The 17,511-nt window shown below is 42.2% G+C and overlaps 1 protein-coding gene across 1 annotated transcript in view; it reads right to left on the bottom strand.

The window, feature by feature from the left end:
- The window catches only part of CHST9 (carbohydrate sulfotransferase 9), a 272,753-nt gene that overhangs the window by 19,176 nt on the left and 236,066 nt on the right, over positions 1-17,511 (bottom strand). The window contains exon 5 of the mRNA XM_003784769.3: positions 5,465-5,502. Coding sequence (XP_003784817.1) covers positions 5,465-5,502 — 38 coding nt within the window. The remainder of the gene's footprint in view (positions 1-5,464; positions 5,503-17,511) is intronic.

Here is a 17,511-nt window from a genome sequence, read left to right as displayed (position 1 = left end):
GAGTGCTGAACTTACAAAGAGAAACCATCTTTAAGTTGAAATTGTCTCCTTGAGTGCCTGGCCATTTGGTAAGAATAAGGCCAGGGAATGCAATCCCACTTTAAAAGTTCTAAAAGTGAAGCTACATGGAAAAGGTATCAGTGAATGGTTCCGCCATACTTACATTGGAGAAAAAAACATCAGGGACCCAAGTCTTGACCCCAGCAAACTGTTTAAGTTCTGCAGGCCACATGGAGGTGGACATCTAGGTAAAAACAAAGATGTGGTTCTCCCTGGCCTTTAATTCTTTCATTCCTATGACCGTGTGATCATTATTCATAAAGACCACATGCTTGCCCTTCTGTTTGGGGTTTAAAACCTGGTAGGGCCAAAGATAACACCTGGTTTGTGCCTTTTAGAACCAGTGACACAACAGCTTTCAAGGCTCCAGTGTACAGAGAGTAGACCCTCCAAATTTAGCAGTCTCACTGGCTAGTGAGATAATTTAGTGAGTTGAAGAGTTTATATCCAGCCAGCAATTGGTTGGGTCCTTAGGATATATAAGGCCCTAAAGTAGACACTGAAATGAACCAAAGACGATCTTTTCCCTTTAGGATGGCACATCTAGTCACTAAAATTATATTGGGATATAAATAATTAGAATCGAGCGTAGAAAACACAAAGGTCTATAGCGAAGGGGCAGATAAGCTGGGATCACAGAAAAGAGAGATTATTCTTAGCTATGTGCTGAGGGAAAGATTCATGGAAAAGGCAGCACTTGAGGTAGGTGTTATGTGATTAAATTCTGTATATGCAGAGAAGGGGGTGAGTCTGTTGCTGAAGTAGTTTTATAAAGGACATATAGTTTTACATAGAGGAGTAGCTTCTGAAATAAATCTAGGAAGGTGGGGGTTGTCTTGTCCAAAGGAGTTTGAGATCCCAGGGCCCTAAACTCAAAGGTTAGAAATTTATCATATGGCTTTTCATTAGGATCGTGTTGAGTTTGTAAAATTGCAAATGTCTGAGCAGGATTGTCCCCAACATGTGTGGGGTACAGAGCAAGCATATGAGGGAAGGCCCACATACTTTATGTCTGAATATTTCAAAGTTTTAGAGGAAGCCACACCCAAGACCTGGTCCTTGTTCCCACCCATGAGACTGTACTGGGGTTAAGAGGCTAAAGGAGCCCTGGCTTCCTTGAAGGCCACTCGGCCACTGGAGGCTTCAGCGTTCATACGGATCTTCAGGGAAAGGGCAGGAGGGAAGCTGGACTCAGGGGGGAACTCCTGGGCAGCACTTGCGTGTGCCTCCATCAAGGACAGGAATGACTCAGCCCAAGGTCTTTGGGTTACTGGGCAGAAAAAGTTCTCCTACCTCACACCTCCCTTTTCTGATTCCAGATTAACAGGAGTTCTAAGCACCACCCAAATGATACCTACCCACTGCACCCACCCCCGCCAGCAGAGGAGAGGATGGAAGTACAGTTGCTTGGGGAACACTGTCTACGCCTCCCCCCACGTCAGGGGCTGTGGTGTGGAGACCTAGAAGCTAAAGCAGCCTCTTTATCTGGCTTTGCAGGGCCCAGGCAGCCTGACCTCTCTGTCACAGAGAATTTCATTCTCTTAATGTCATCACTTGCCAAGATGACAAAATTCAGGGGGACTATGGGGACAGGGACTATGTCCCTGTCCTATATTTTGTGTGTGCTCAATTTGTTATCAAACATTAAAACATGAGGCTGAGATGGGAAAAAAATGTCTTTGTGTTTGTGATGTTTGGAGACTTTTAAAGCCCATGACGTCTCTTGGTCTGGTGTGTGGGTTCTGCCGTGTCTGAGTCCACGTTTAGAACTACTGACCCAGAATATCTTGGGGTTAGAGTTGGAGGTGGGGGTTTCAGGATCTTTGCTAACAAGTTTCAGGGGTGACCATAATGTATAGGCAGAGTTAATGATGCTGACAAGAGGGGAGGTTTAGTTTTTGTTTCAGCACAGGAGGGATGCTGGGTGACTGGTGTTTTAAAAGGCAAACTGGAATAAAATGGAAGAAGAACATAAACGGAGAGGCTTGAGAAGCCACCAGCAAGTGAGACGAGGCCTGGACTGCGGTAGAGGTTATGGGTGGGAGCTGGCCTGGAGAGGTCTTAGGAGCTTGCATCAGAAGCGCTAGTGCTCGGCGGGAGAGATGGAGTCTAGGATGACACTGAGGTTTCCCACTTGTCATGAGTGGAATTGTGTCCACAAACACATATTGAAGTCCTAACTCCTACTACCAAAGAATGTTGACCTCATTTGATAATGGGGTCTTTGAAAATGCAATCAAATTCAGAGGAGGTGATTCGGGGCAGATCCCAACTCAATCAGGTTAAAAAGGCCTCAGAAGAAGACAAGGAACACTGAAGGGACAGCTGTGTGATGACAGCTGCTGCCCAGGAGGCAGAGATGGGAGGTGTGCAGATGTCAGCCAAGAAATGCCAAAGATGTCTAGCAACTACGGCAGAGAAGGGAGCAAGGAAGGGCTCTCCCCACAGGTTTCAGGGGGAGCCTGGCCCTGCTGACCCCTTGATTTTGGATGTCCAGTCTCTAGAGCTGTGAGACAACAGAGCAGTACATTTCAATTGTTTTAAGCCACCCAGTGTGCGGTACGTTATCATAGCAGCCCTGGGAAACCAAGGCCCAGTTAGGTCACTCTGCTGGACTGGGTGACCCGTGAAGGCGAGCCTTTGGGGTAGCAGCACCTGTCCGTGACTGTTCCCTACAACAGGGACATCCTCTCTGTGAGAAATGCAGCCCCATATTCAGTGTCCCTCTTTGTTGCTTAGCTACGCACGCACAGGTATCAGTTCACTGTAGGTTTTAATTATCTACTACATCAAACGGCATAAACAGAAGGTATTCATTTACTACAGGTTTCAGTTGTCTACTATGCAATCAAGCAGTTTCTAAAAAATACATTAAAAGGTTTTGACATTCAGTTTTCCCATCCTCATGCTGACCATATTTTAATTTGGCTTTGAAAGGTATTTTTAGTAAGACTTGACGGTACTATCTTGAAGCTACCAGGGTAAAAATCATTCAGAAAACCTATAGGAGAGTTCATCTCTCCCAGTAATATTTTCTCAGATAGAAAATTACTGCAGCATTGAACTGCCAAAGAGACAGCTGAAAAAAAAATGGGTCATGCCTTCATCCCATTCTGGGTCCGGCACAGCCAAGCCGTTCACTGCTCATTTTCATCCTCTTGCGCGTAAACAAGCTGTGTTCACAAGTTACTTTTTAAAAGCATACTAATTTCCCCAGTGAATTACACAGGAAAGAATCCAGCGTTTGCTCCCAGAGGACTCAGATGCTTGTTTGTTCTCAGAGCTCAGGTGTGCTCAGATAGCTGCGGGCTAAACACGCAGGCTGGACACTGGCCAGCGGGCGAGAGCTCTGCCTCCACTCCCGCCCTGATTGCTCACACAGGCGCTCGACTCAGAGACTGCCTAATGGAAGAAAAAAGGGACCCGATTTTCAATTTCAATTGAATTACACAATATACAGTGCCCAGCGGGAAGGACTGGGGGGCAAGGTTCACGCTTAGCCGTGATCCATTTTGCATTCCTTTCTGATCAAAAACACTGTATTGATTATCCAAAGTGGGCTTTCAAAAATGTTTTTTGAGAGCCAAATTCTTCTAGTGGCTGAGTAATTTGAAAAAGAAATTCGTTCCTTCACTCTTTGCCAGAATTTAGATAAATTGGAAGATGCCGTTTTGAACTGTACTATCAGTGCATTTTTGAGGGTGGGGAACACTTCTCGACTTGGGAGAAGAATAAATAGAAGTTTCATCATAGGATTAGAAATATAAGCTGGTAAACAATGATTAGACAATACAGCCGTCTCTCCTGAGAATGGCTGTATATAATTAAAATACAAAAGACCTTCTTTTCAGTTAAGACATAAAGATTTGTTCTCTTCTATTGAGACTGGAAACCATTACGGTTTTATTTGGCCTCCAATCAATATTTAAGATTATGAGTAAATATTTGGTGTTCTATTTTGTTGTCTACACATTCTATTAGTCTTGCCAAATGTAGAAAGAAGGAAAAACAGGAAATGAAAATCTACCCCTAAGAAGTGACCCAAGTACACTTTTCAGCCAACAGCTTTAACTTGTTAAGTTAATAAGGAAAACAGTTCGCTTTATTAGGAAAACTATTGTCTATGTGACTTAAATAAATAAAAATGGCAGCAATTAACTTTACTGGTTAACTATTTGCTCAGCCTTACCAAGCCCCTGGAGTACACATAAATAACCGAAAATACAATGATAAGGAAACTAAGTTCACAAGGCAAATAAACTATTTGAAATGGCCAACTGATTTTGCCTTTATGCAACGACGGTTATTTTCAAGCATTAAAATGGAGGCTACTAGAAGGTCTACCTATAAATTATATTATATTCAAAAGCGAATTGGCACCTGATACACATAAATTTTGCTTACAGAATTTGCAGGATAGTATATTAGCCAAGTGAGTAACTGTTTTCAAAGTTTGATGAATAATAGGGCAAGCGGCACAGATTGGTTAAAGCTAGAACTTTATTTGGGGGGACTGATGAGAATTTATTTTGGCGTGTACTTAGAAGACTTTGAAAAAAGCACCCTTGACTGGTGTAAATGTGGACTTATCATTCTTCTCCTTGGCAAGGGTGAGTTATAATTTATGCCAGAGGAAGAACAAACAAACAAACAGGTAGAGATTTGTACATGTGAGTGAAACTGGAGTGGATGCTGCCAAAGGCCAAATGTTTGCACTCTCTGCGTCTCTGAGTCCAGGGGCAAAGGTGGGATTTGGAGATACTGCAGCATAACTGGCCTATAGAAAGATGGGGGCGGGGGGTTTGAGGCAAGACAGCCTTTGGTTTGTGTGTGCAGCTGCAGGTCTGAGCCCTGAACACTTATACAGAAGGGCTCCTCCCACCTGAACGTACAAAAGGATAGATTAGCAATAAGGTTGGGTGAGAAAATAGTGAAGCCAACTGTGAGTGGAAAAAGACCAGAATAGAAAGTCAACTTGTGGTCTGTTTCAGTTCTTAGCTGTTAGGGAGGAATGACTTCCAGCTGAGCTAATTAAAACCTGGGAAAATCACAGAGGAGAGTCACCTTAGTTAAGGGCAAGGAGATGAAAGTGTCTATTTGCTGCCATGATAGCATCAGTGCAGGGTCAGGATGTGGTCGGAGGGATACTTGCAAGTTGGAACTGGCAGAGTCCCATTTCCACTGGTTCTCATGCGGGGAAGGGAGGGAAGGAAGGGGATTGGAGGAGACAAAGAGAGTGCGTGATCGTCTGCAGATGGCCCATTATTTGTTCTCAGAACCGATAACATACATATTGCTCATATCCAACGGTTAACATTACCTTCTCCTTTCACATTTATAAATGCTTAACTATTAACATTTAAAACAAAATCTGTATTACGGTTTATGAGAAACGAGGAAATACCTGGTTGATATTATTTTCCCGGATTTCTTCTGTAGTCACTGAAAGAGAAAAGAGATTTTTACATTAAATGATGAAAATAATGAAAATACAGTACCGATCCTGTTTTGCACTCAGTCAAAACCCCATAGCAGTCCTGGGCTTCCGAGCGAGGATTTGCACCACGATGTGGACATTTACAATCACTCTGATAACTGGGGAGAAACAACAAAACCTAAACAAACCGTCTTAGGCAAAGATCACAGAAGATGGATCAGAAATTAAATAAGGGGCATATCAGCACGATTGACTAAACTTTGGCTGAGAAAAGATGAAGAGATGAAAAGGACTAAAGAAAAATTCAAACAGCCATTCAGAGGTTTCCAAACAATACAGGTCTGTGAAGCTTAATACCAACCCGGAGCTCATGGAACCCTGAGAACGAGATCAGGAGATGTGAGGTGGCCGGTGGCAGAAGGGCTACTTTAAAAAACTTGTCTCCTACCTGTGCAGCGATGAAAACATTACAATACTTGGTTGTCATGCCACTGCCAGAGACTGAGCTACAAACCAACAGCGCTGCAGGTGGCAATTTGGTTAGGATGGAAAAAACTCCGCCATTGTAGGGAAGGCAACAGAGGGACAGAATGAATAAGGATTCTAAAATAACTAATTTCAGTTTTTATGAAAATAGCTCGAAAGTGGTCAATGTCACATACATCTTAAATAGAAGGGGAAAAAAATCTTTGGTGGCAGTAAATAATAACAACAACAAAAAAATCCACCAGAAAAGAAAAGAAAGAAATTTTGTGGCTCCACCATTATTATGCATTTGTGAACACCTCGCTGTGTTGCATATATTTCACTAAATCTGTCCTTTTTGAAAATGTAAACTTTCATTCTAACTGAGATAATTATACAGTCTCATGCCGTTGTAAGAAATAATACATAGAGATTCCTATACCCTTTACCCAGTTTCCCCCAGTAGCAACATCTTGAGAAACTGTATTATTATACAATGTTACAATCAGAATGTTGATGTTGATGTAGTTAAAGCAAAGAACGTTTCTGTTACCATAAGGATCCCTCCCATTGCCCTTTGTAATCACTTCCCTCCCACCTCACTCCCTCCTTAACTCCTGCCAACCACCTATCTGTTCTCCATTTCTATAATTTTATCTTTTAAAGAATTATGTATCAATGGAATCCTACAGTATATGACCTTTGGGGACAGGCTCTTTCACTAAACACAGTACCCTGGAGATTCAGTCACACTGCTGTGTCCACAGTTGCCTCTTTCCGACTGCTGAGTAGTATTCTGAGATGTGGATGTAGCAGTTTGCTTAGCCATTCACTCACTGAGATCGCTGTAGTTTTTAGGTCTTGGCTATTATGACTAGAGCTGCTATAAACATTTGCTTACAGGTTCTTAGGTGAAGGTAAGTCTGCATTTCCTGGAATAAACGCTCGGGAGTGAAACTGCCGGGTTGCACGTTACTTGCATGTTTAGTTGAAAACTGCCGAACTGTCTTCAAAAGACAATGTGATAGGTGAAACTTACCAAATTAATCAACCATTAATAACTATATACTTTAAACGTTTACTAGTATTCAGTACCCAGCTAGGTGCCATAGAGGACATGGTAAAAATATAAAAAACAAAGAAAACAGGATGGCAGGATTCAGAGAGGGCTGTTTAATGACACTGTCCTCAGGAAGTGCTTGGGGTCAATCTTGGAGTTTCCAGATAAGAACCACCTCCATTTTTTTTAAATTTATTTTTTATTAGATCATAATTGTGTACATTAATTCTATCATAGGATACAGTGTGTTGCTTCTATATGCAGTTTGGAAAACTCTCATCCAACTGGCTAACATAGCCATCATGTTTTTCTCATAATTGTTGTGTTAAGACATTTATATTCAACCTTTAGACAAATTCACATGTACCCTAATAGGATAAATTATAGGCATGATCCTCACAATATCATTCTCTTCACCCATCCTCTCCCCTCTCCTCCCCCCCTCCTCTTTCCTCGTAGTCTAGGGCTCCATTTGGATTGTAGCTTTCCTAAGATAGCTAACAATTAGTTTCATAATAGTATTGAGTACATTGGATACTTTTTCTTCCATTATTGAGATACTTTGCTAAGGAGGACATTTTCCAGCTCCATCCATGGAAACATGAAGGAGGCAAAGTCTCCCTCTTTCTTTGTGGCTGTATAGTATTCCATGGTGTACATATACCACAATTTATTGATCCATTCATGGGTCGATGGGCACTTGGGCTTCTTCCATGACCTAGCGATTGTGAATTGGGCTGCAATGAACATTCTGGTACAGATATTTGTATTATAGCGTGATTTATGGTCTTCTTGGTATATATCTAACAGCGGAATTACAGGATCAAATGGTAGATCTATATTTAGATCTCTGAGTGTTCTCCATATGGTTTTCCAAAAGGGACGTATTAGTTTGCATTCCCACCAGCAGTGTAGTAGTGTTCCCTTTTCTCCACAACCCCGCCAGCATCTGTGATTTTGGGATTTTGTGATATGGGCTAATCTAACTGGCGTTAGATGATATCTCAGAGTGGTTTTGATTTGCATTTCTCTGATGATTAAGGATGGTGAGCATTTTTTCATATGTCTGTAGGCCATGCCTCTGTCTTCTTCAGAGAAGTTTCTCTTTAAGTCTCTTGCCCACCCTGCGATGGGATCACTTGTTCTCTTCTTGCTACTACACTTGAGTTCTCTGTGGATTCTGGTTATAAGACCTTTGTTGGAAGCATAACCAGCAAATATCTTTTCCCATTCTGAGGGTTACCACCTCGATTTTTTAAGGGCAATGCTCAATCAGTTATTTTTGATATATTTTAATTTTATATTTCTTTTGTCACAATATACGCAGAGTGTTTAAAGAAGAGGTGACCTGATTTGTGGGAAAAGCTCAGACTTTTAAGTTAGACAGACCACCAGTATTCTAAGTTTGGTTCCCCAAAGAAGTGACTTTTGAAATCTGAAAGATGATGGGGAGGTAATTTGGCCAAGAAGAGGGGGAAGAACACTCAGGCAGAAGAAAGAGCACATGCAAAGGCCACATGACAGGAGGCAGCTGCTGGGTTCATGGCTTGGAAAGGAAGCTAGTGAGACAGGGGTGAAGTGAATGGGGTGGGGGAGATTGTCTGGGCAGGTGGGAAACACACAGCAAATAAGCCCATGTGGACCATTTTGGGAGATTTATGATGACCTCAAAAACAGTGGAAACTTGGCCATCAAGCAGATCAAGGCCAGGATGTGGGCAGGGGCCTTAGAATGGCATGGAATACACGGATTTGTATTTTTAAAAGACCACTTAGCTCTGATTAACTAGAAAACAGACTGGACAGGATGTCAGGGCATTAGCAGCACTATGAAACCTTTATTTTGTTTCATTAGGGACCAAGGGAAATCTGGAGAATTTCAAGAGAAAAATAAGAGTCAAAATAATAAATCCGAAGGTATTCAAGAGAAAAATAAGAGCCCAATAACACAGCATCTGATTGAATTCTAGAAAGTGAAGTGGAGGACAGCCTGCCACCTACTGACAGCTCTCCAATGACTAGATGTTTGATTTGGGGCTAGTTACTTAATTCTCTGGCTTGTTTGACTATCTAAAACAAAGAGTTAATAATATCCATTCCTTCCCAGATTTGTGAGAATTTTGCAGGCAAAGGATGAGAGAGAGACATTCCAGGTAGTTGGGCAGGGCCAGTAAAGTCTCAGAGGCAGACAGGAGTGGGGTGTGTTGGGTGAATTGTGGCTTATGTACTATAACGATGGACTCCAGCAGGTGGAGAGTACTAGGCATGGGAGGAGAGAAAGACATCAGCTTGGGGAAGTTTTTGACTTGGGTTGAGGTAGGGAGCTTTGGAGGCAGTAGAGGCCAGAAAAAGTCTTTGAAAAGGGGATGAGGTGATCAAAGCAGTTCTTGAGAAAGGTAAGTTAAAGGGGTATGGGAGGTGGGTGCCAAAAAGAGCATCGAGTATATGTAGAGTCCAGCCAGGAGGGATGAGGGCATGAGCCTAGGCAGTGAGAACAGGAAGGGAGGGATGCCTGCAGCAGGTGGCATCTCCTTCTCTCCTCCCTCATTATCTCCCTCTCTCCCTCCCTTCCTTCTTTCCTTCCTCCCCCCCCCCATCTCTATCTCTCTTTCTTTCATTTTAAGAGATAGAGTCTTGCTTCATTACCCAGGCTGGAGTGTAGTAGCATGATCATAGCTCACTGTAGCTTCCAGCTCAAGGGCTCAAGTGATCCTCCAGACTCAACCTCTCATATAGCTAGGGCCACAGGTGCCCACCACTGCAACAGGATAATTTTTAAACTTTTTATAGAGACGGGGTGTTGCTATGCAGCCAAGGCTGGTCTTACACCCCTGTCCTCAAGTGAGCCTCCTGCCTTGGCCTTCCAAAGTGCTAGGATTACAGCCCTGGCCTACAGGTGGCATTTTTGAGGTTGCTCTGGAGACTGATTAGATATGGGAAGTTCAGGAGCATAAAGCAAAGGCAGCCCTCAGGTATTCAGCTAAGAGAACTTGTAGATGACGACACTATTAAAGATACAATAGAGGAAAGAACAGAACTTAAAGGGAAGTTACTACGCGAGGCTAGTGCCCACAAATAAAATGAAGATATTTATAGGTTACAGAATGTGACACGCCAGTTGTGGCTAATAGAAAATGCCCACATCCTAATCACTGCAACCTGTGAATATGGTAACTTACATGGATATGGTATCTTACATGGATATGGTATCTTACATGAATATTGTATCTTACATGGAAAAACAACTTGGCAGATGTGATTCAGTTAAGATCTGGAGATAGAAAGATTATCTTGGATTAATCTGGGTGTTTCCAGTGTTATCATAAGAGTTCTTATAATGGAGAGGCAGGAGAATCAACAGCAGAGAGAAGGAGATAACAGCAGTTGGAGTGATGTTGCTACTTGAAAGGGCTGTGAGCCCAGGACTGTGGGCCCAGGACTGTGGGCAGTCTCTAGAAGCTGGGAAAGGGGAGGAGGTGGACTCTTCCTGAGAGCCTCTGGACACTTTGATTTTAGTCTAGTGAGACCTTTGAACTTCAGACCTCCAGAACTGTAAGATCCCCAGATTTGTGCTGTATTAAGCACTGAATTTTCACAATAGGAAACTAATTCAAACAAGTTCTCATGTTCTATTTTGGCTATTTCTCCAGGGGCAGGGAGGAAGGACATCACTAAGTCACTGCTCTGGGTGGGCCCTGTGCAACACACTTCACAGACATTGTACTCCTGGAACAACCCTGCCAGGCAGAGATTGTTGTTCCTTTTTTTTTTTTTTAATGTGATAGGGCTCAAATTTGACAAGGTTGTTGGAGTAGTAGTTTAAGTGGAACACAGAACTAGCTATGTGAGAATCCTTAAAATTTAATCTCACTATGTCATCAAACATCAGAGTAGAATAAACTGCTGAAAGAAGCTGAGGACACTATTGGTCATTTTATGATGGTGGTGGTGTCAAAATACTGTTGTCTATTCATGACCCTTGGGAATGGAAGTTGTAGAACACCCCAACCCATGCTTGGCAATATTTCTCTGTGACTTCTAATCCTACAATAACTGCCTCAAATTCTCCAAACTCTGTGGTGAGACTCACTAATCCTTCCCATAGTACATAGTTTGATTAATCATCTCAAATGGACTAAATCTTGAGGGGAAGTTCTTTTGTTGCCTAATCAGTTTCAAACGGTGGTTCTTAACCTCTTTCAGAAAACAGGCCCATTTGAGAGTCTGAGAGCAGCTATGAATCTTCTCCTCAGAAGAATGCTAACACCCAGAAAAATGAGAAGGTGGCAGGAGGCTAACAGACTTTCTGTGGCTATGCACAGATTTGCAAAAATCTGCAGATTAAAATCTATTTTGAATGGTAAGCCCTAATATGAAATAATTTCTTATATTCCAGCTGCCCTGGAAATAAGCCGTGCAAAACTCCAGGCTCATTAGTTGTCTAGCCTTTTGTTCTAACTCCATGAACTGAAGGTGTAAGTCGAATATCTTATAGAATAGTGTGTTCATTCCAAAAGTATATAATAATAGATTCACTACATCTGATACCTTCAAAATGCTGGTTATGCAAAGATATATATAGCAGAGTGCCTTGCCCTTAAGGTCAGGGTCAAGTGCAGAGATAAGTAGGGATAAATAGTAACACCTGCTGAGAAGTGTTCAATAAAGTTAGGAAGGACTTGCTGTGGGCACACAGAGAGGGAATGACCAAAGTGACTAGTCTTGGGGAACAAACAGGTTGCTGGGAGGTATGCCGCCATTAAGCACAGTTATACTCCTTTTTAACTTATGCATGAACAACCAGGGAACACAGTTTTAATTGAAGGAACCAACTGAGAATTTGGGGAAGAGGGCCAGGATAGTGATCTGAAATGGCAAGTTTGATACAGTGAACTGAAGCCTTGTCTTCACCTCGCAAAGGAGTGCAGAGCTGTAGCCATGGCTTGTGAAGAGGCACAGGGACCAGAAATGGCTCAGGGTGGCCAATAATGCTGTAGGGAGGTGGAGGCTGAAGTTCATGGGCAGTAGTGTCAGTGTATTCAGGGATTATCTACCATTCATGCCAACCTGCCCACAGCCTTGCTGAGCCCACCAATATATCTCCCCTGGATCATAACTTAAGCCTTCTGGGGTCGCCCTGCCTCCACTTGGCTCACTCCAAACTCCTTACTCCATCTCACATGTCCTGCACCCTCTCTCCAACCCTACTTTGCTGTCTGTTTCCCCCTCTTTCCACCTGCATCTACACTGGGGCTTTTTGGCTTCTGGTCCTTTGCACGTGCTATTGTCTCTCCAACTTTGCAGGGCTGACTCTTTCACATTTTTTAAAGTCTTAATTTAATATTAAGACTCCAAGGTTCTTCCCTGGTCACCCCATGTTTTCTTGTGATTATTGACCTCAGTTTATTATTTGTTTATCTTGTACCACTTATCAATTATTTTATTTGGAGATTTTCTTACTTCTTTGCTTGCTTCTTATTCTATAAGCTCCTTAAGATCAAGGGCTATGTCCCTTTTGTTTGTTGTATCCTCAGGACCCAGGTCAGAGCTGGCAAACTCTAGGTGTTCACACACATATGTAGGGAATCCTGATTGTTCTTTCAGTGGGTGGAGCCTTGTTCTGGCCTCCAGCACAGTTGAAGGCAACTAGTCCTGTTCCCAGCTCCCTTATGAAGAAAAGGTACCCGGGTTAAAAATCATTAGATGGATCGTGTTAGGGTCTGAGGTCAACCACTGACAAGTTCTGGGCCACACCGAGTATTGTAGAACCTCTGTAAGTTGACCACTTAAGGGCCTGGAACTAACTATTCAACATACGGAGGTGGTCAACATAAGGAACTAGGCCTACTTACTACTGGTATGTACATGTGGTGCATGTCCAGTCTATGAAAATTAGGTCAACTGAAGGCGGTGTCAATGTAGGGAGGTGGTCAGCTATGGAGGTTCTATTGTACTTTGTTTTATATTAGTCCTCAATTGATTTTTCAAGAATTTCTGAGTTCCCTAATAACAGAGATCATGTGAAAAGTCCTTCCCCTCCACTTTATACACATCTATTACATCTTCATTCTGTATCAGCAACACATGTTCCAAATGGTGGGAACTGAAGTGAAAGACTGAGAATTAATTCTAGGTAACCTAGAAGGTTGTGCTTTTCACTTTTTTTTGAAGACAAATAACAATTGTCTTTTTGCTTTGAATTTACCCAAATTTCCACCATTTTCCTTCACTAAACTATTCTCTATTAAAATAAGTTTTCTTGGCACAACTACAAAAAGTCTATAGGCTCCTTTTTCATTGCACTGTTCAGCATTGAACATCATTAAGGGGGTTGCCTCGATGGTGGCAGGCAGGGCAGCACCGGTGTGCCTGAACCTGACAGCCCAGTGATGGAGTGGGGCCCGAGCCACAAACCTTGGGAGACAAGACAGGTTGGATATAGGGGTCCTTGCCAAAGGTTCAGAGGGCATCCAGCATTCAGGGCATACAGAGGGGGCATATGACTACTGGCCATACAACTGGCAAGGAAGATGTTTATGTTTTGGACAGACTTGGGTCCCAGGCAATGTACAACTCAGGCAATCAGGTAAGAGCTCAGTTGCTGGGAGACCACAAGATAAGGCAGCGACTGATTCAGAAAGTAACAGCGTCAGGCAGTCAGTGAGGATCAGCGGAACTTAGGAACCGGATAGTTCATATCCATGAATTCTAGCCATTTAAATATAAGAAAAATGATCTCTTCTCTTGAGCTATCAAAACTCTAATAAATTAAAACATTTCATTCAATTATCTTTTATTTTGTGGCCCTGGTGGTTACGACTGCTGCTGTTGATAAATGTTTTACCCCTGCGTATGGATGGTCTCAGCTGGGTGGAGATGGCAATGTTCTCTGGCCCGTGCAAGAGAAAAAGAAGGGAATCCCACTTAAGGGGGAAAAAAACCTAAGTCATTCCCAAATTTATTCAAATGATATTAGAAAAGGGGGAATGGAATTCAGGGGGATAAATTTGAACTGTATAAGCCTTTGCTAATAAAAGATTAAGGAGTATGTGGTTTAGCATCTTTTAATTATTTTTTTTCCCTAGCATCTTGAATATACAATGTTTGAAATCTCTGGTTGGATCAACATTATTTTGCTCAGAGGTTTGTGGACTTTGCATACTGATTCTTTCCTGTTTCCAAGTACATTTGCTTTTAGGCTATTTTTATTCACTTTAAAGGAATTTTAATAACTTTCTGTTGACAGCATGGACAGCTGGTCTTGAGAATTAAAGAAAATTCACTTGCTGACTGAGGAAGGAAGTGACATCAATGAGCTTCTAAAGTCAGCCCAGGGGGGGAAATTGGCTGGTGAGAGAGTAGCCTTCCATTGCACTGTATTTATCGAGCGATGCCTTGAGATGCAAATTGCTGTATCAATCAAACCTGCCCTGCCTACCTCCAACCCACTCAGTGCACACTGAAGGAACAATGCCCCGAAACACTGAGAATAAAAAGGATGAGGGGTGCAGGAACCCCAGGGCTAAGTGAATTACGGCGCTCAGAATGCTCTCTCCCTGATCCGATGCTTCATTCCCTGTCAAGCCCCAGTTTCTTTGTCTAGAAAATGAGTTCCATGTAAACTGTTGGTTGAAGTCAGTCTGTGTCTGTGACAGATGGCTCAGAAGACCAGGTACTAATATAGATAGGATAGACATGTCATCTCGGTACTTTTGTCCCAAAGAGAGCTATCAATTGCTTTTGATCCCCTACTGACAGCTATTTAGAAACAGGGATTTTTAGGTATCACACAAAGCTCCCACTTTGATCCCTTATTTCTAGAATCTGTATTCATACTTTATAGCCCTACTGCAGAAAAAGCCAGGCACCCGATTTGTACTTTAAATAATAATGACAATAGTAATAACAATTACCACCGTCATAATAATAAATGGCTTAATTCTCACCACCATCAGAGAATTTCCCTCGGGAGCTGCAGTTTCCCATTTTTCAGAGATAGCTGTGGTGCAAGTGGATTGTGTGTGTCTGTGTGGGTTATGTCGTGGGGGCCTGTGTGTGTGTACACTCCCACACCTGTCAACGAGAGGCAGAAAAGTACCTGGGGACATCTTATGGTTAGGAGGTGAAAATTTAAGTTGCTGATTATTAATTTCTTAATTCATTCCAAAAAGTGTGCAAGGTGATTACAGTGATGGTTCAAGCACAGTTAAATAATGAGAGTTCGAGTTAGCAATGGAATCACAGAAATTTATTCAGTCTAAGAGATAGATGCATTAATGCTGGCCTCTTTTTCTTGTCTGGAAACATACTTGCAGCATTCAAGTTTTAAGCTTTTTATGAGCTGAAATATGTTAACTCGAACCAATCTAACAATATTGCTTCAGTAAACAAAGGTATAGGTGAGCTGTCACCTACCCTGGTCTTTAGGCCAGAGATGTTTCAGATTACCCTCCCCAAACCTAGAGATGCTTTGACTGTAGCAAAACTTGTTAATTTGATCCTACAAGAATATTTTAATGAGTGTCTATCCTGGACAAGGTAATATGCGAGGTTCTCTGAAGTTACAGAAGTAAAGCAGAGGAAACAAGATGAGCTCAAACACACAAAAATATTAACAACAAATTATGGAACTGTAAAATACGTATCAGTGGATTGCAAAGTCAGACGTGAATTTTATTTAAACCAGTGATGCAAAATGCTATGGTCTGAATCTCCCCTCCAAAACTTATACTGAAAATTAATTGTCAATGTAACAGTAGTAAGAAGTGGAGCCTTTACCAAGTGATTAGATTACTTCTTCAATTAATATCATTACCATGGCAAAGGGTTCCTGATAACAAGGACGAGTTTGGCCAGGTTTCCTCTCTCTGTTGCCTGCACCCTCTTCTGCTGTGGGATGACCCTTGCTAGATACAGGACCCCATCTTTTTGGACTTTCCAGCCTCCAGCACTGTGAGAAATATGTTTTTTTTCTTTATAAATTACCTAATTTATGGCACTCTGTATAGCAGCAGAAGTCAGACTAAGACAGAATTACTTCTCTAGTCTTGACATTGCCACTGTGGCTGTATGGTATTTGGTGAATTGTTCTACCTTTCTGCTTTTTGCTTTGTCTTTAATGCATAACAACAAGGTTGTAAATGCTACATTTGCTTCCAGTTGCTTATGTTCTTTAACTCTAAAATGAATGAAAGGGATTGAAATTTTCCACAAGATTGGCACAAATGAAAAAGTGAAGGAGAGGTCACGAAATGTGGGAAATGGGCACAAGTGCTTCATAGAAGTGACAGTGTTCCATCTGCACAAGAACATTCCATATTGACAGCCGCAGATTAGGAGAAGGCCATGATACGCAGAAGGAAGAGCTTGAACAAAAACACGAAGCCGGGAAAGGGATGTGTAAGGAATGGTAAATAGCCCTTCTGGGCGTAAGTGTGGTCCATACGTTGGAGAGTAGTAAGAGAAAAAGCTACAAGTGTAACAGGGACCAAGGGCACAGAGGCCTCTAAGTACCCAAGGAAAGATTGACACGTATTCAATAAGGAAGTGCTTGAAGACTTTTGAGTCAGGGAGTGGTACAAACGGTGTTGTAGGATTCATCTCACAATATCCTACTTAGGGGGGTCCTGGGAGTGTGAGACTCACCGTGCGAGTGGAATGGGCGTGGCAAAGCTGATGCGGGAGGTAGTCAGGCAGGAAGGAATCAAGTGAGATTTTAAGCTCCCCTTCTTGGGAGAAGATGCTCTTGATGCCAAGATGGGAATAAGGAAACAGGTCCAATTTAAAGAAGTAAACTTGGTGAGTAACCGCGGATGTGGGATGATCATCTCCGTTCAGCAGTTTAAAATACCCATAAAACATAACGAAGGAGGCAAAAATAGAGCTCTGGAAAACGGAAGACGTAAGTATCAGGTGGTCGGTCTTCTGCAGAGAGATGGTGGGGGGGGGGACGGAAGCACAGAAGATGCTGGAGCGGAAGTATAGAAAGGAAAATAAATAAAGAGATGAGAACTTTGGAAAACAGCTTTACTTTATGTTTGAATAATTTGTTGGTATCTCAGATAATGGAATGCAAATTTTACATCATACACTGTGAATAAGGACAGACACCTTATCTAAGCTCTCACAGAATTTACTCTCAGGAACTAGCAAATCTGAAGTTTGGGGGACAGCTTAAGTACTCACTGGTTGTTGAGTTAAAAGGCAATGGCGAGATTGAGCAGAAGATAATTAGACCAGTTTTCTTATTTTATAAACTGAGGCTGATGAGTGTTTGGAACTTACTCAAGCACGACAAGCTAATTAAGGCCAGAGCTGAGTCTGGAACACTGATGCCAGAAACCATGGATGTTGGGAACCAATTTTCCTGTTCCCTGTCTGGGTGGCCTTCGGTGGGTTATAACCCCTTAGTTTCCTCTTCTGAGAAATAAGGTTAACAAACAAACTTATAGAATCATGTCTGATGATTGAAGAAGTTCACATATGTGGAG

The sequence above is a fragment of the Otolemur garnettii genome, unplaced genomic scaffold, assembly GCF_000181295.1.
Source record: "Otolemur garnettii isolate 467f Iridium unplaced genomic scaffold, OtoGar3 scaffold00012, whole genome shotgun sequence".
Classification (NCBI taxonomy): domain Eukaryota; kingdom Metazoa; phylum Chordata; class Mammalia; order Primates; family Galagidae; genus Otolemur; species Otolemur garnettii.
The sequence above is the reverse complement of the archived record's forward strand: the minus strand, read 5'-3'. Positions and strand labels throughout refer to the sequence as shown.